At 37.5% G+C, this 18,479-nt stretch overlaps 1 protein-coding gene across 1 annotated transcript; it reads right to left on the bottom strand.

Annotated features, from left to right (window-relative positions):
- Positions 1–10,255: 10,255 nt before the first annotated feature.
- RFK (riboflavin kinase) lies at positions 10,256–16,987 on the bottom strand. Its single transcript, XM_054652590.2, has 4 exons — positions 16,754–16,987; positions 14,971–15,122; positions 13,504–13,606; positions 10,256–12,966 (listed from the first exon to the last, which is right to left on the bottom strand). The coding sequence occupies exons 1-4, from the start codon at positions 16,833–16,835 to the stop codon at positions 12,836–12,838; spliced, it is 468 nt and encodes a 155-aa protein (XP_054508565.1). The 5' UTR covers positions 16,836–16,987; the 3' UTR covers positions 10,256–12,835.
- Positions 16,988–18,479: the final 1,492 nt, after the last annotated feature.

The raw sequence follows: 18,479 nt of genomic DNA, 5'->3' as shown, positions 1-18,479 counted from the left end.
AGTGTATAATACTAAATTTAAATAAATAGCTAACCCTTCAAAATTTATGATTTAAAAAAAAAAAACCACAAACCACCAACAATCTCTTACATCTAAAATGCGTTATTTAGGACAAGTTCTTTCTTTTCCCTCAAAAATTTGAAGTTATCTCACTTCTCTGGTGCTTATGCTACTAAAAAAGCATTGTAGTTCCCTAAGGTTTATTAGTCAGGTTTGGAGTTAAAGCAAATATATATACATGTACTATTGTATTATCTGGATATTAAAAGGATTAATGTCTCAAACCCCCTCAAAATGAGGGGTTTTTTTTTACATTAACAAAGCATTTCAGTATTAGTGTATGTTTCCTTGCTACAGTGAGATGCCATAAGGAAATTTTTCAGTTATTCAATCACATTTTTAGAAAAAACTTCACTCTGAATTTCACCAAAGGAAAATTAAACTTCTTTATATTTCCTTATTGGGTCATACCATACTCCCTTCAATTGTTTTGAAGGGAAATTGAGCATAATAATTACAGCACAATAAATAATTAATGGCACTGTGGTATGAGTTTATGAGTTCTACATATGTCAAGAATAAAATAGATTCCAGGTAATGGCATGTAACAAGAAGCCAAATAACAGATGCATTTCTTGTTATACTTTGGGGCTTTATTACTTAAAAACAAATATCACTACATTTAAAATATAAGAGGTTTTAGAGACTTTTAGAGATAGTCTGTATAACCTCCTTATAAAGATTTCTTCACAATATGAATTTTCCACTTGGAAGTATGTGTTATGTAAGCAGTTTCAATCTCATAATAGCACACAATTTTCCCCAGACTTTTTGTCTTATTCAGTGTGGCATGTGGTAACCTGAACTTGCTTAACAGTTCAGTAGCCTGTGTGGCACTTACTGACCCATGCATGCAGTTATTTTTATCTTCACTGATGATAGAAATTACTTTACATTAATTGAAATAATTAATTTCTTTGTAAGCCTTTCAAATCCCATGCTACTTACTTTAAAAATATCCAATGCATACATCTGCATTGGATAAAAGCCCTGAAAGTATAGAGAACAAAATACTGAAGGCAAATTTAACCTATCTGCTATCTATAGGGACTAAACCAGATCCTAAACTGAGGCATTTTAGTACTCTGGGGATGCATGATGCTTTTAAGTACCACTGCACACTTCTGTTTCATTTATTTCAGTATGAGCACTTCATAAAAAAAAACAAGATGGAAGGAAATACTTTGGTAAGAATGTCACAGAGTTGGTACTTCTAAATGCTGGTTATGGGACATAAGTGTAGAATTGCCCTTTAGATTCCTGAAAATTTCAGCCTTGAGATATATTTTCAAAGAGATCTATATACAGACAAAAATAAAACTGTTTAAGTATGAACACTGAATTTCTTTTAAAATATACTTCTTAGAGAAATGAATATTATTAAATACTGGAAATTATCAGTAAGGCAAAATGAACACAGTCTTCATACCTGGGTGAATAGCATCTCAGAAAGAAATAGTATTACATCAGAAGGGACAAATCTAGGAAATGACTACTTTCTCACATTTAAAAATAAGTTATAAGACTTCTACTAGGAAACATTCTACACTGCCATTACATTACTTTTGAATTATTAATTTACAATTTGTTAAATTACAAGGCATATTACACTTCAGGCAGCTAAATAACATCACCAGTCAATCAGTCTTACTTATTTCCTAACAAAATAATTCTGAATTTTAAGACTTTGCTGTTTATTTCCAATAAGGTAGTTGAAGCCCTAAAATACACATGTATGTGAGATTAGCATTAGGGGATTTTAAAGAATGCTTAGATGTATAGGTTATTGGACGTCACTAAAACTATTTGAATGAGCCTCAAAAACTCTAAGTATTTCTATTGTTTCTACTACATGAAAATCAGAACACAAAGAAATATCAGCTAAAATTCTCACTGAGTGCTTGAAAGTATGACAGGACATGTACATGCAGTTGCATCCAGAAGGACTTATTTCAGTTTTTCTTGGTCCACCTAATTTCAAGTGTACTTTGTCCCATTAATATTTGTCACCAGTTGTGGAGATGTTCCTCATGAAGCAGAAATCTTCTTCCTCCTCTCTTGGATTTGAATGAATGCTATGTGTGAATCACCTGTTGAAGGTAAATGGGCCTCTCTAAAAGTTAATAAATTTTATTCTCACTACAACTTGGAGAAAGACAAAGCATAATACAAATTCTTGTGTTGGGGCACGGAAGTGCCCAGTGATTCTGCCTCCTTCCTATTCCAGTATGTATGTAGGTCAAACTCAACTGTATTTCTACAGTTTTGAACAAAAACTAAACCTTCTAATTTCAAACTTAATACAAAATGGAAGAATTGACTGTATGTGGTGTTGTTGGGTTTCTATTCTATAAACTCAAATCACAGAACAGTATCACATAACACCTTAGAAACTTGGCAGAATTAACTAGAAGAGTTTTCATTTTCTTGTTTGACTCTTCGCTATCTTAATCGTACTCTTTTTTATCCAGTAGGTGGCCAGAATGAGTGAGTGAGTGAGTGAGTGAGTGAGTGAGTGAGTGAGTGAGTGAGTGAGTGAGTGAGGAGTTTGGGCTGTAGCTTCTTATACTATTTTTGGCTAATAGTGAACTTTCAGAAAACTTTCCAGGTTGACTTCCATTCTTCTGACTTACAGTAAGGCAACCAAGATTATTTTAGCAGAACAACTGATGAACTGTATTGATCCTTCTGGTTTACTCCTGCAATAGTCAGGAAGTAGTTTCTGATCTTTATTGTTGCTTCACACACCCAGTCATTCACTCATGTCATGTATCTAATTCTGAATTCTCTTACTGTTCTGTTGTGCAGAGTCTAAAAAAGAGCAGATGTTCCTTGTTGATAGGGAACCAACATTCATTTTTAAAACAGACAGGTAAAACCCATAAAGCAGCAGTAGACATTTGAAGCACTTTTATGAGCAAATGAATAATCTTGTGATCCTAGCAGAAAAGGTAAAAAAATCTCATAGAATCCGGCTCGGCAGAAGATACCAAATGTGCAGTCCTAGCTTCAAAAAAGAATTGCTGTAGGCACATGAAAGCATAAATGTTTACTCAAAACATGGAAACATGACCATGCTATTCTTTTTCTCCATGTGACTCTTCTGAGTTCTGTTTCAAAAGTGCCTGCAGGTGGAATACCTCCAGCTGTAATCTGGACAAATCTCTCTAGCCACTTGGAACCAACTTTCACTTAGGAGGCTTCAAAGAAAACTGCTGCTGCAGAAAGAGGTGATGATTTCCTTTGCTATTAATCTATTTTTAGCTTGTGCTGTAGTAGAATATCAGGGTATGACACACCAGCATCATTTTTTTCTAGAATGAAATTGGAGTCATCCTGTGAGATATGTTCCCGCACAGAGAAAAAAACCCCAAACAACAAAACACACAATTCCAAAATTTACAATACAAATATCTATGATCAGACTGTGATATATCCTAGCAGAGTCTAGAAAAAAATCATAGCTGAGAAAACAGTACTGATTGAAGGGATGTTTTAACAGATAGAAGATTAGCAGAGGAAGTATGGGCAGATCTGGGGACTAAGAACTTAATTTTTCCAGTTCAGAATTGCATTAAATTAGACTAGAGGTGTTTCCTTGTGACGCATTTTGTGTGCTTTCATGGAGGTATCTGAAAAAAATAAAGAAGGTCTAAAAACAGAATGTATTCATAGTGACATCAGACCAAGCCACCTACACCTCATCAGTAGTGAGATTTCTGTGACCATTTGGAAGGATATTAACACCTCCCCGTTAACAAATTCTGTAGCAATTTTCGAGTTTGGTACCTAAGATTTCCAAGAACTATGAAGAGTTTTAGTGCTGGAATAGACTGTATAGGCAGAGCACAACAGTAGCTTTTTTAATTAATTAAGCCTTAGCTTAAGAAATGGCACAGCATGACCAGTTTCTTGGTTTCCAGAAATAGAGGCGATAAGCTGGATGCATGACAAAGTAGTCATAAAGTAGATAAAGTTGCAAGAATCAATGTGACATTAAGGCAGAGCCTGGCCTGAACAGATTTTTAAGGAGAAGGTCTTTGGGTTCAGGTGAAAGAAAATCATATAGAAATGCCCAAAGAAACAAACACCAACCAACAAGAAAGTACTCATATTGGTAAAACCAGCTCAGTAGTTCCGAAACAGTACATTTTTGTCTTTAAAAATCCATATGAGCATAACATTAATTGAATGGAGGGTTCATTTGGAGTAAACTCCAAATGGAGTAAGCTCCATTTATAGAATATGGTTAGCCTCTGATCCATGATTCCATAAAACTTTCAGATTCACACATCATAAACATGTTTCACTTAAAACCACAAGAGCTACAGACTGAACTTTTTAAACAGAGACTTACAGGATCCTCAAGTAAAGCATGGTAGTAGACATTAGAGCAGAAAAAAGTTCAACAAAACAGTTCAACAACAAGACATGAGTAAGCATTTTTCTTTACATAAGACTTTTTTTTATGCAGGGATCAGGTGCAGGAGATGCAGAGGAGAGTAAGTAAGTCTCCAAACTGGCAGTCTTTCCATGAAGGCAAGAAACTCTGTTATTAATTAATTCGTTCTCCCACAGCACTTTTGCAATAACCTGTCATACTTTAACTTATCAGTCAAAATTTTACTCAGGAAAGATCTTTATATGACTAAACCCAGACATTTACAGGTTTCATTTAGCAGTGGTTCAAAGGCCAAGGATAAACATTTTACCTTATCATGACTGATTTTCTTTGCAACTTTGTGAGGCTGTTTTGGGGGAACCTCTAGTTATATCACTAAAAGTAATACCCTGCACAGGTTTCAGTAGAAAAATCTTCTGTATTACAACTGCTCATTCTATGAAGTTTTAGACATTAAAAAAAATTGTTTTTAAATAAAAGAAAGTGTAATTCCACTCCTTTTGTTGGCAAGAGAAGTGTACAAATTGAGGCATTTAAAAATTTATATCTGATTGTAACATTAAAATATTCTTCATAAGTATACTTTTATACTAAAAGTATACTTATGAATATTCTTATACATAAAAGTATACTTATGAAGTATATTAAGACCACCTGCTTGTGTACATTCCCCTCTGCAGGTGGCTGGCAACTATTACAGAAAACAACAAAAGCTGCTAAAGGAGCAAATATTAAAGGCAGGGGGCCTGAACTTCACCTTTAAAAAAATCTTTATTTTTACTTGCAAGGTTTTAGATGTTCTTGAAATTTTATTCTTCTTCAGCAGTAGTAAATCTATTCTCAATATAACAAGATAAGAAGCCTATGTTATTGCTATTTTTTTTTTTTTTTTATATTACAACCATTACCTTATCAGGCCCAAAGTTGATTTTAACTGTAATTCAGCTATGCTTTTGGTTTAGTTCTTCACACTCACAACCAAGGTTAAATTTTTAAAACTACACAGAAATTAAACAAAATATAAGCCAGGGTAAAGTAGATGAATGCAAAGAAGAAAAATGAGAACTACTATAAATTACATAGATTTTAGAAATCTCTGACAACAGAACGGAGGATGTCCAATTGCAGGTAGACACCAGAAAGAGAGGGGTCTTTACTTCAGCTGAGGTTTTGGAGTAAAGTGAAACACGTTCCTTAAAACTATATGGCTGTCCAATATATGTTCAACTACTCAACATTTTTTCAGAGCATGCCAAATGACCAGTGTCTAAAAGGGGAAAAAAACTTTAGAATTTACACAGCAGTGGGGATAGAAGAATGGAAAATGTGAGTACTGCTTAGCTCAACAAAATTAAGATCAAATATGTAGCTTTCTTAGACTATTCCTTACATTCTAGAGGCGACACCAAGTAGGACACTCTGTAAGGATTTGTTCAATAAAAGTAATGAAAAAATATGAAGCTAGAAAATAGTCTCTCAAAGTCTGGAGACAGTGTTAATTTCTGCATCTCACAATGATGAGGTCATCAGCAAGTTGCTTTGAGTGTTATGTGTATAAGCAAGCTAAAAATGTTCATGTGCTAGCACAGCTAGGTACATGTAGAGGCTTGAGAGAGAGTTGGACTACACTCTACCCCAAGGGACATTGAGACAGACTGTGCTGCTGTACATTTTAATCTGCTCTGTAGAAAACGGATCTTCAGCAAGAAAGAAGAAAAAAAAAAAAAACAAATATAGACAGTATATCAGGGAGAGAAAGAAGTTATGTTAACTTTTAGGACCTTGCCAGTGCAGGAAGCCTTGCAAGACATCCACATCCTTCCGCTGAAAACAGCTAAGGAAAGCAGAACAAATGATCATTCTCCCCAAGAAGGATGAAACTTATAGGAAAATGGAAAAGACATTTTAAAAAGTCTTTGTTCTTCACTCTGCTAATGGATTAGCTAGTGGTACTACTAATCCATAACAAAATATTTAACTAATACATAGATACAGAAAAGAGGCTACTTGAAGCTTCCTTCAAGAAATCATGGAGCACTGGGGTCTCTGCAGCCCCTGGTAGCTGGAGATGAGGCACACCTCTCCATCTGCAATTGCTTAAGTTCAGAGGGCAGAATGAGTTAGTGGGACAGACCACACTGAATAGTACTGGCTTTTCATTTTTCCTAGGGTAGTCTGGGATAATTTTGCTAACACCTTGACTATAAAGATTCACTAATCTAGTATTTGCACTATCTCTGAAAAGGGTGACCTTGAAATTGGTCAAGATACTGTGCTTCTGTAGCCGTTATTTTTCCTCCCCTGACTGGCTGGTGCACTCAGCTGAAAAGGATTTCAACGCTTCAGAAAGGAGAAATAGAAAAAGAAAGCATAATAGAGTGGGGATGAGGTGCTGGGCTCTCATGTGCTGGATACTTGCCCTAACTGCAGCCCTTTCTAACAATCCTGATTTCTACCTCAGAAAAATTTGCCAGCAGTTCTTCAATCAGACATCCTCACCAACATCCAGGTAAACATGCTGCACCTGGACCCAGTGACTCAGATGACTGTTTACAGCCTCAGGGACCTGAATTGCTGCTTTTCCTTCCTGTCCCACTACACCCTCCTGCTCAAGCTAGCATCTTCTGGCTCATCTTGCTCCTTCTCCTCTGTAGGGTGATTCCAGAGAGGTGCAGTCTGGCTCCTGGATGCTCTTGTTGCTCACAGAAACTGACTTCAAGTTTTGAATGTCCCAATCCACTCTTCTTTTGCCTCTGACATCACTGTGAGAGGCAGACACCTCATTTGCTTCTCCAAAAAGCTCCCCCATGCACCACAATTAGCTGTGGCTGCCAGAAGAAACTGGAGCTGACAAGAGGAAATTGGAAAGCTGGGCAATCAGCTCAGAGGAGAGAATAGCCCTGTGAATGTAATTGGTTAAGGCTATGAACATTTTTTCACACTAAATGTCTGCGTCAATTTATTTCCTTAAACAAAGTTCAAAAGTCAATGAAGCACATCAAATAGAAGTATTAAATGTTTAGTATAGCTTATAGACCAAGAGCTATATCCCTCCTGAACTCCTTTGCCATTCTCATTCTTCCTTTCAGACCCTCAATTATGCAAGACAGGCTGTGACAGCTGACATTTAGCTGGTGTCAGCACTTCAGCCTGGGTTTCATGTCCCACATTTGCCCTGACAGCCTGCATCTTTCTTCTGTTATGTGCATTATATGAAGAACCCTGCCAGGACTCTGAAAATCCATCATAGTCCTTGCAGTTCATGAAGAGCTGTTTCACAAATTTTCAAAACACCAACAAAATCTGCTTTGTAGGTACAAAGAGTTTCAAGACAAGGCTCAGCATTCAATTTTTTTAAATACTGACCTTCTGCTTGAGATCTCATGTGGTTCTTTGTGAAAACAAACAAAAGTGCTCAGTGTGCATTTGAAGGGAAGTTAGATGACTTTTCTTTTGTGTTGTGACATTGTCTTTTTTTCTAGGAAAGAGTATTGGGGTGTGTACCTTGTGCATACAGATAAAAGTTTACTGGGTGAAATGTGCAACTCAGGCTGTTTTGCAGATGAATACAAAGTCCAAGAGACACAAGGATAAGAGGTGACCATTTGGAGGCATTTTCTCCTGTGATTTGTACACTGAACTTTTAACTATTGAACACAATGTGAACAATGGAGAATTTCCTGTAAGGATAGGTTGTCTTTTGATATTTCTCTTGTGTCCAGCTAACCTGCCAGTGTACAGTGAAGAAGGCTGCTGTCCACCCTGCTCTAGTGACTTCAAACTGGCAGACAGCCCAGGTTGCTTTGACTGTAGCAAAAATCCCAAGGTATGACCTTGCTGAAGAGCAGTACTGGCATTTAAGGGCTTTATGGCTGGCTTTGCTGACATTTAAAAATGAAAAGCAGGAAAAAGCCAAACTGTGAGGTTGAGCTGAAGGCACACAACATAATGCCTCTGCACTATCACCAGAATAGGCTTTCCTCCTGTTTTTTAAAATTTCTGTGCTTTTCATAAAACAGTTGACTAGAAAGTACCTATTTCAATGGATAGCAATCTGCATCGTCATGCCAAAATTACCTCATTGGCTTTGAAACAGCTACAGCATGTAGCTTGCACACAGATTTGTGGAGTGAAAAAAATGTGATTAAACCAAACGGATACAACTGGGAAAAGCAGGCTTAGGCCACACAACCACTCTTCAATTTTTTCTAAAGTTAAAAATGTTTTGTGTTTCTAGCCTAAGGTTAGAAGTGAGTTGTATTTGTGTCCCTGTTAGCTTCTCTGCTTCTGACTATTCTTAAACTAACAAAAAAAACATATAGCTGCCCTACCAACCCCCTTTTCTTTAGCCTTGTACCATCACAGCTATGAGAATACAACTGTAGTATTGGAAGGGTAAGACCGTATCTACAAAACATCAAAAATGGCACTCTAACCTATTCTACCAGGTCATTTAAAACAAAGACTCTTCCTACTCAACTTCACATAATTTCAGTTTTTAAAACTGCTGTTGCCAGATGACTGTGTACCATAATCCATTCTACCACCAGAGAGGAAAATCCAAACCACTTACTTTCCTGCCAGCTGATTTGGCTTTCCTTTTACTTGGAACCACAGATCTGGAGAATAAAGCAAAGCCACAGCTGTTAATAAGAGGCTGCAAATCAATCTGTTTCCTTCCCACATAAGCAACTACTGTAAGAACATGAAGTGATTGGGACTGGAAATGAAGATATAGCATATATGGGATAGGATGGCAACAGTTCAATATATATTTCAAAATGGACTTCTGGGGGGCAAGAAGATGTGTGTGAATAGGACGGAAATCAGTGTTTTAGAGAAATTCTTACTACTTTATGGATTTTCTATGCTGCCTTTTTTACAGAATTACTGCATTCCCCAAAGCTGACGGCTTTCATCATAATCTTGTAGTATGTTTCCCAATGGAAATGCATTTATGACATGACTTCTTGCGTCAAGTGCCTCCACAGTATTCCTCATTCTACACATCAACCCCTAATTAATCTAATTCCAGTAGTTTAAATAGTGTTTAATCACAAATAGAGAGTTTGAATTTAATGCAAAGTAAAATACAATCCAGAAGTGCACTGGCAAAAAGAACTACTTCTGTCTTCTTTAGGATCTTCTTAGGCTACAGAGAACTGAAAAAAACAGAGAGCATTTACAACAGAAATTTTCCACTTATTTTTTAAAGTGGTTCAGCACTTTCAAACTATGCCAAAGGGAATAAATAGGACTCGGCAGGTAATCTACCTTAAAGGGACACAACAAAGCAATTTTTTTAGCATTGCTGGATACGTAATACTACAAAAGAGGATGCTCTTTATAGCCCCTTGCTATGAAGAACAGAGTCTTCACACAAAAGTGCATGGAAGTGCTGTTATTTGTTGTCAGTATGGTCTGATGGCTAAGAGAATGGACTGAGCCTTAAAATTGTTCCTTCACGTTTTTGATAAAAAACAGTTCTAGAGCTGTTAATCACTTAAGACTTATCTGTACATATCAATTAATTTTGAGAAGGACTAATTTTTAAGCCATAATTTTTGAGTGGATTTTTTTGTTAGATACTCCTAAAGACCTCATGATCACCCTGTAACTGACATTGTTCTGTGGATTTCATCATTGCACCTTCAGTAACAAAGAGGAATATAAAATCATGTGAAGATTTAGAAGTTCAAAATAAGGCAGTCACCCCCATAAAGCTTTGCCTGAAACTGAAACAATTAACACTGCTAGGAGTGGCAAAGGAAAGGAAATCCAAGACAAGAAGGATAACTTTGTCAATTATAATTCCTTTAGTAATAGTACAGTGCAACAACATCAACCAAAATACAGCTAATTGTACATAATACAAAAATAAAGTTTATACTGTGCTAGGAATTATGTATTGAGCTTAAAGAGTGATGTATAACATTTTCTCTTAAATAATATGGTCAGGTACACTCAGCCAAATGGATGTACTAACATACCCTCTTTGAAGACAAACACATAAAGAGCAGTTTCTTAGTTCAGTGTATCCATATATCATATCTCAGCTAGGATTTGAGAGCGAGCTAAGTCTTTCAAGTTTTCCCTTTGCTACTGTTCTTTATCCATAGCACAGCAGTTCTACAATCAAATGGTGAGTTGAATTTTTGATAGTGGCATTTATTAGCAGATACAGAAAAGAATTATTCAGAACAGCCTAAGGCACCATAGTTTCCACAACAGACCCAAGACATCACTGGCAAAAATCAATTTAAAGGCAGCTATGAGTGTTCAGCTACAGTACCACAATGAAAAACAATCTAATGTTGACAACATTCTCTGGTGACTGGTGTGGCTTCTGTTTATTCTCTAGGAGTAGTAAAATATATGATTTTAATGTTACTACAAATCTGAAAAATGCATTAACTCTTAGCAAAAAAAATTTCTCCTTTTATCTCTCCTTTTTAAAATTCCAATCATCAATCTTGCAAGACAATTCTTTTACAGACTTTTTAGAAATAGTTTCCAACACATTATACAGTAAAAAGCCCACTAAATTATTTCTCTTCTCCTTTAAAAGAAAGTATATTGTCCCACGTCCCTCTCTCCCAATATATTGTATCTGTCTCTGCTATCAACACCACTGGCAAACAATTCATTTAAGCAAAATCAAGTTTTCATCTGAAGTCCTGAAGAGCAAACATGAACCCTTGATTTCCTCAAGACTTCTTCCCTAATAATAGCCCATGATACCAGCTAGAATTTAAAGCAGTATGAAGTGAAACTATCATCTTGAAAGCACCACCTGCCACAAAGACCAAAACAGCTACCTTGCTAAAACTCTTTTAAATTCTAGAATGAAAAGTAGGATTAGAATAGGACAAGGAGTAAATTCATCAAATTTCACTACAGAAATTGTGCGTTCCATATTGAACATTGTAGCTCAGACAGAGAATCACAGCTGAGACATATTTAAAGAAGTACTTTGAATTTCAGAATATGTCCCAGACACATCAGAGGGTGATTCAAAAAGTTATGATTGTGACAGTCACTATAGCTAATCTGCTTCCATTCACCAAGGGATAGAAAAATTTATCAGAGGAAAAGAAGACTAGGTATTGAATCTCACATTACATACTTTTTTCAAATTATTTTTCAAATTACTATCAACTCTCACCATACTCCTTCCACTAATCCATTACAGAATAGTTAGGGTTGTAAGGGACCTTCACAGATCATCTAGACCAACCCTCACTTGTATCCCCATATTTCAGAGTAGGACTGTCTGCAACTACTTATAAAAAATAATCAATATTCTTTATAGTGTTGATACATTATCTAATAAATCCCCAAAGGTTTTCATTTGTGTATTTATCTACTTGGTCTGCTAAAACCTTGGCTCTTACCTGCACTTAGTGCAGAGTGTTGATGAGATTTTTCTGTGCCTTACAATAATGCCAACCTTGAAGTCAAACATTTTATTGCCAGTGCAGTAAATAACCTCAAGATTTTCCTATGAAAAATATCAGCAGCACATAAAATGCAAATATGTGTCTCACTACCTATTTTCCTTTAAGGTGCAATGAGCAGCAGTCTTGTTATATTGTTTCTGCATCTTTTACGCCTGAACCTTAAAGTTTATCAGCTTTCACACTTTTACTCATATTTTGAAATTAAATTAAACACCTCTTCAGAATTAAACTCCACAATCACGTGTTATCATATGTTAAGTGTGAAGAAATATAGCTCAGATTCTAGCAACACAATGAGCAACAGCAATTTCTTCCATCTCAAATAAACTTAAAATAAATAATTTCAATTAAAGTAAGAGCTTCAACCATAAAAGCTGTGTAGCATATAAAAACCAAGAACTAAAGGGAATTAATCTTACTATTCTTATCTATCTTACCACTGGAATTTTCTGAGTCAATCAATACCAACATTTTCTAAGCTAAAATTCAGATCTAAGAATGACACAGAAAATGGGACATTATGGAACATTATGTTAAGAACAGACATTCTTCATTAAATGAGCTAACCACACCCCATGATTACAATTAACTTTGGTCATGTTCTAAATGTGCTCAGATCTCCAAAGACCTGGTAACATTAGGATACATCATACATTGTTTATCTACAACCAGTAGTACAGCCTTCTAGTTCTTTAGTATGACTGGGCTAATGATGACTTAACCGAAGAAAACTGAAGTCCTCTTGTATGGTTGGTTCTGATCTCAGTCACCTAACAGACACATGACACAAAAGTATCTATGAGAGCAGTGCAAATACAAAAGCTCCATGACAGGGAAGAAAATTAGAAACAAGAAAGAAAGAAATTTAAAAAAAAAAGAAAAAAAAAAAAGAAAAAAGACTGTATGGTTTTTCTCAGCGATTGTTTACTATTTTGCCTTCTGGCAGATGAAAAAAGTTATCTTCTTTGAGTTTAAGATGTTCTGGTAGATCTAGCTGTCTTTTTGCTTCTTCAATATCTTCCTGAATTGCCGAAATGAGTGCATCTGAAAAAGGTAATAATAGGGATATTTAAAAGTTGTTTTGTATTCTGAACACAATAACAAGCGAAAATAAGGCATCACAAAATATCAAACAACAATAACAGAAGTAGAATGTAACTAGGAGGTTTAAAAGGCAGAATTCTCTGCTTTTAAAATGTTTTTTTTAACATGCTAAAGTTGCATTTTTACCTGTTACTACCACTATCCTCTTCATTTGTCAAAAGACATAATTAGCAGCTCTGTTTCAATACTAACAAAACAGCATTTTAAGAAGAAATTAGTACACTTGACTTTCATGACAAGACCATGATTTTAACATTACTACTTAGACAAGGGAAATGAAAGTGCAGGTTTTTAGTGTGATACATAAGAAGATGTGGGGGTATGTCTTTTTTGGTTTTAAATTATGAAAACATTTTAGGGACATTTTAAAGGTTAACCATAAAACATCTCATGATGGAAGGAAGTACAGTGAAGACATAGAACTTGCATGAGTAAAGCAAAAAAGAAACTAGTCTGAGGGAGACCTTCAATACTGACCTAAGGAATCAAAGTTTTTTTCGGGTCGAATGTATCCAGTTATGACTATACTAAGAATTTCTCCATAAAAGTCTTCTTTGAAGGTGTGGATAATGTGTGTTTCCTAAAGGAAGAGAAGTAAGTGGACAATTACTATGAACTTTAAGAGTTTATTTCTCTCTCTGTAAGCATGTAGGCCTAATATCCAACATTCAAATTCTCCTTAACAGATAAAAAATAAAAGGGACATTTAGTATAGCATGTATAATCCAAAATAAAAAGGCCAGGGCTTTAGTTTGTATGAGGAAGTAGAATTGCATTCTGCATGGAATTTTAAAAAATTACTGCCTTAAAAAGTGTTTAAAAGAGAAAAGGAATGGGAAAAAAAACCCCAACAACAAAAACCCCCCTAACCAAACAAAAAGACCCAACAAACCAATTTAAAAAACCCCAAAACCCACACACCTAGACATCAGGAGAAGTGCTTCGAAACCTCTCAGAGTTAAGATTTCCAAAGCAGGAAACGTTAGTGTTTCATCAACAAGTGGATACATTAAAATAACTATGAAGATTTTGATAGAAGTAGCTGCCTCACGGAGAGCTTCTACACCTATCCCCTAAGGGAACTGAATGGTAAAATTGAACAGCAAGTCCAGACTAAGACACAGACCTGACACTCAAAACTTTCTTATGCATATCCAAAAGAAGCCAACCCATAGCATCTACCAGCAGAGCTATTATCTGGGAAGATTTTAACTACTTGCTCAGAAAAGTTATCTGTGAAGAAATTTTAAAGTATAGATTTGCCTAAGACAAACACTTAAAAGTAGAAACTCATGAACAAATAAAATTGTTTTCAACAAATAAAAGAGAGCTTTGCAAGATTCAGGAAAAGCACCGGCACCTGTCAACAAAAAACCCCACAGCTGTTACAGCTTAGGATTTTATCTTCTCCATCTTTACATCCTTATATGCCTTCAAGTATTTATTCGGTACATTAAGCTGCAGCATCTTATGTATCCATTTCATCATTTAAGAGAAGAATTAATTAAAAATTCAAATTAAGCTGCCCCAACATCTCCTATATGAAATGCAGATACATTGCAGAGAACAATAGATCATTACTATGTTCCAGCTTATGCCAGGGTCTCATAACCAGTAAATTCAATATGTTTACCAAGTTCATGCTTAATTTGCTATCAGCAAGTCAAGCAACCATCATTTCAAGTACTATTATATTTTAATTTTGGAAGTAGTTAAGAAATGGTGGAATAAAAGAAAGAAAAACTTTACTCAACTTCCTCTGTGTACTCTCTGGTTACAGGGAGCATATTCTTTTCAGAATATAAATATTAAATAGATAACAAATGTATTTCCAATGGTACACAAATTTCTGGATACCATTCATCAATCAAATTCTGTGTACCTTGTTAAAATTAATCCAGTCTTTTATTACAATAAAAATCCCACAAAAAGCAAAATTCTTACCACTGATTTCTTAATATTCTTATAGAAGGGATTCCATCCTATGCTCAAAACCATTTTATGCACATCTCCATTTCCAACACAGGCCCATCCATAGTATATACCAGTAGGGATATCAGATGGAAAGCTTTCAACTACTTGCTCAGAAAAGTTGGCTGTAAAAATTTCATAAAGTGTGAGTGACTTTGTGTAAATCAAGTATATAACAGGATCTTCAAGTACTTAAAAGCCAAAGTCTGCCTACATACTATTTACAAACATAACACTGGTGATGATAAGAATAATGAGACAGAGCATCAGCAAAGTATAAAACAGCTTCATAAAATTTAGTTACTGTGGCAACACCAGAGTTATTATAACTCCTACATACACACACACACACACACACACACACACACACACACACACACACACACTGTATTGTATAGTTTTCTTTCTCTTCTGCAGTAATAATTAATAAATACATCATACATACAGCCAGAACACATTTCATTCTTAGGACAATTACCACAGCTTTACCACGAGGAAAAACGAGAGGGAAAAAGTCAACTTTCTTCTGCACTACAAAATAGCATCTCAGAACTACTTATTAGTAAAATATTTACTGATGAAATAAACTATGTAGAAGCAAATGTAATAATTGTTTAGTCATCTGTCAGTTTTGCACAAGTTCCCTTTCAGAGGCATCTGTGGACTTGAGATTTCCTTTGAAAACTATGTATTTACAGTAAAATAAATTTCCTTTTGGCTGAATTGAATCTTCTTTCAAAATTACTATCCTACCTCTATTTCCAAGCTGAAGAGATCTCTTAATGCAAGATACCAAACTGATTTGAAAGAATGAATGGTTACCAAATTTTTATAAAAGCTCACAGATAGGTACAGCTTCCTTTCCCTGTTCCCTAATACCAACACATCATTTATAAACAACCAGGAGAAAAACGTGAAACGTTCTCAGAAACAGATGTGAGAAATCCAGCACTACAAGAGTGGTCTTATAAAGTTTCATGTCTGTTAGATGTAGTGCAATATGATTACTAACTTCAGTGTGTGCTTAAGAACATTCAAAATTCTCTTGCAGTATTCATCTGCCTGCATTTAGACATCTGAAACAGAGATGGGCGATAGGAAAATATATTCTCTGTAGGCCAAGTGCATCTGCTCTGTTTCAAACTCTGCTTTACTCCCCTTAAACTTTCTTCCTTGCAGTGATTCCCAATGCCTACTCCCTTTCCTACTCCTATCGGAGATTTATGCGAAGGGATATTTTCCCAGGCTGCCACATCCCTGCATCGAGAACGTGGCGCTCATCTACATCCTGTACATCGTGACGATCACTAGATGAGAAAACGAACAAACATTAAGATTCAGGGAAACCTCTTTACAGACTAGGGTGCAGGGAATAACACAAGGGAAGGTGCAAGATTCTGAGCAGTGCAGGAGAGGGGGAAGAAAGGCGTCGGGAAAACGGTGGTAGGTAACAAGGCAGGGCCGTTCTCGAAAATCGCAAATCATAACAAAAGGGCAGCCCTGCAGGGCAGCGGGGCGGCCGCCGAGGTCAGGCGAGCTGAGTTACAGCGCTGCCGCACCGCTGCGGGGCAGGAGCACGGCACGGCTCCGCCCGAGGGGCGCGACACAGGCCGGCTGCAGAACCCCCGGTCCAGCACCTCGCCGGCGGGAGCGCTCCCGGGACCTGGCGCGGACCAGCAACCCCACGGCTGGGCCAGGCCCCGCGGACACCCCGCCCGTGTTGTTCCGGGAAGATGTGCCCTCCGCGCCCGCTCACCCGTGGGGATGCCTAGCTCCTTGGAGCCCCTGCCGAAGCCCTTCACCACCTCCCCGCGGCAGAAGTACGGCAGGTGCCTCATGGCCCTGCGCTGAGGCGCCGGCGGCCCGAGCCCGCCGCGCCGCTGCGCCGCTCACCACCGCCCTCCGCACGGGGCGCTACCAACGACAGGGGAGGAACCGCTCGAGGCGGCGAGTCGCACAGCGCTCCGCGGCTCCTGCCCACCCTCCCGAGTGGACGTGCCCGCGCCGCATGCCCAGTATGCCCTCCCTCGCCGGGGACGGCTGTCCCGGCCGCAGCGGGGTGGGCGGTGCCTGCTGAGGGCGGTCAGCTTCGCCGTGCGCAGCCGGGTGTTGTCGCTCGTCAGTGACAAAGCGCCGTGACCTGTGCTCCTGCCCGCGCGTTTCGTCACACTCGGCTCTCCGAGGGCAGCTGGGTTTGGCCCGTCCTGCAGTTTCTTCGATAGAAACTACAGCGACTGCTGTGCTCTAGCTGCCACAGCCCGACCCTCTTACCTGAAAGGCTGCAGCTTGCACCCCGCGCTCACGCCTGTTGATAGGGAAGATAGGGATTGTTGCTCCCTTGGTAGCCCTGGATTTGCCTTTTCGCTCAGAAAAGACAAAATGCTTCAGTGAACAGCAGACATTTAGGAAAGCCGCGAGAACAGGTCTTTTTGTGACATGCTCCAGCGAACTGCCGTTCCTTGCTTAAAACAAAAGCAATAATCCAAACAACCAAACCCCAACAGCAAACTAAACTAAAACCAAACCAAAAACCCAAACCATTTTTACCCAACCTCTGCTTTTACCAACATGCTCACATCTCCCCTTCTGCCATTACCGCTGCTAGTGCAGGGGTCGCCCTTGGAAAAAAGCACCAAGAGAGCAGTGCGCATTCTGTGCTCGCTCCAGGGAAAATGAAGGGTCACATGAACATTTCCTTCGCTTCCTGTCTCTTCATGTTGATATAGCTTATTGATGTATTTAGATGATTAGCACTCTTTTTTTCTATTGCCCTGCCTGATGCAACTTAAATAAATTTGAGGTGGCATGAGTTCAAAATAGTATTATGTGAAAGATATCCATAATCTTGGTAAACTATGGAACAGTCAGCCCACCAGCAGACAGTCTCTTTGTATCAGTGAAACTATAGGCCATTTGAGTTCTGTAGTCTCATTCAGCGCTGCTGTGCTGCACATAAGCATATTTGTGTTTAAACACATAACTGTTATCCAGAAACACCATCCAGAAAAACCCTGAGGTGAACTGGCACTTTCTTTTTTCCACCCCTTCTAGAACAGTTTCTAATTTCAACAGCTTGATATGAGCCATAAAAGTATTTCAGGACTTACCTCTTATTTGGTTTGCTATTTTTTTAATGTGGAAAGGCAATGTGAACATCTATGGCTTGTGCTTGTATTTAATTGTATTCCAAAAAAATAACTTTTTAAAATTGGAATTTTTTGGAGAAATGGACTGATATATTATATTATAAAGCACTGACTGTTCATGGAAGCTGTGGACACAAGCTGTTTTATATAAGAAGGCAAAAAAAAAAAATCTAATTGATTTTGCCTCAAACTTATCCTCTTCTTACCTTCTTTCATTTCTCTTAATTCCCTGCCATCCTTTTCATGATAACATTTAAATTCATTACTTCAGCTTGAGTAGCTTTGACTGTCTTAGAGAATGACCATATGTGTAGCTGGAACTCGCAACAGAGTCAT

The sequence above is a fragment of the Agelaius phoeniceus genome, chromosome Z (assembly GCF_051311805.1).
Source record: "Agelaius phoeniceus isolate bAgePho1 chromosome Z, bAgePho1.hap1, whole genome shotgun sequence".
NCBI classification, from domain to species: Eukaryota; Metazoa; Chordata; class Aves; order Passeriformes; family Icteridae; genus Agelaius; species Agelaius phoeniceus.
The sequence above is the reverse complement of the archived record's forward strand: the minus strand, read 5'-3'. Positions and strand labels throughout refer to the sequence as shown.

Coding starts and splice junctions, on each gene's coding strand:
- RFK (XM_054652590.2), bottom strand. CDS start 16,835: ATGAGGCACCTGCCGTACTTCTGCCGCGGGGAGGTGGTGAAGGGCTTC. Junction 13,607..14,970: donor AGAATATTAAGAAATCAGTG/GTAAGAATTTTG, acceptor CTCTTCCTTTAG/GAAACACACATTATCCACAC. Junction 12,967..13,503: donor AAAAAACTTTGATTCCTTAG/GTCAGTATTGAA, acceptor TACCTTTTTCAG/ATGCACTCATTTCGGCAATT.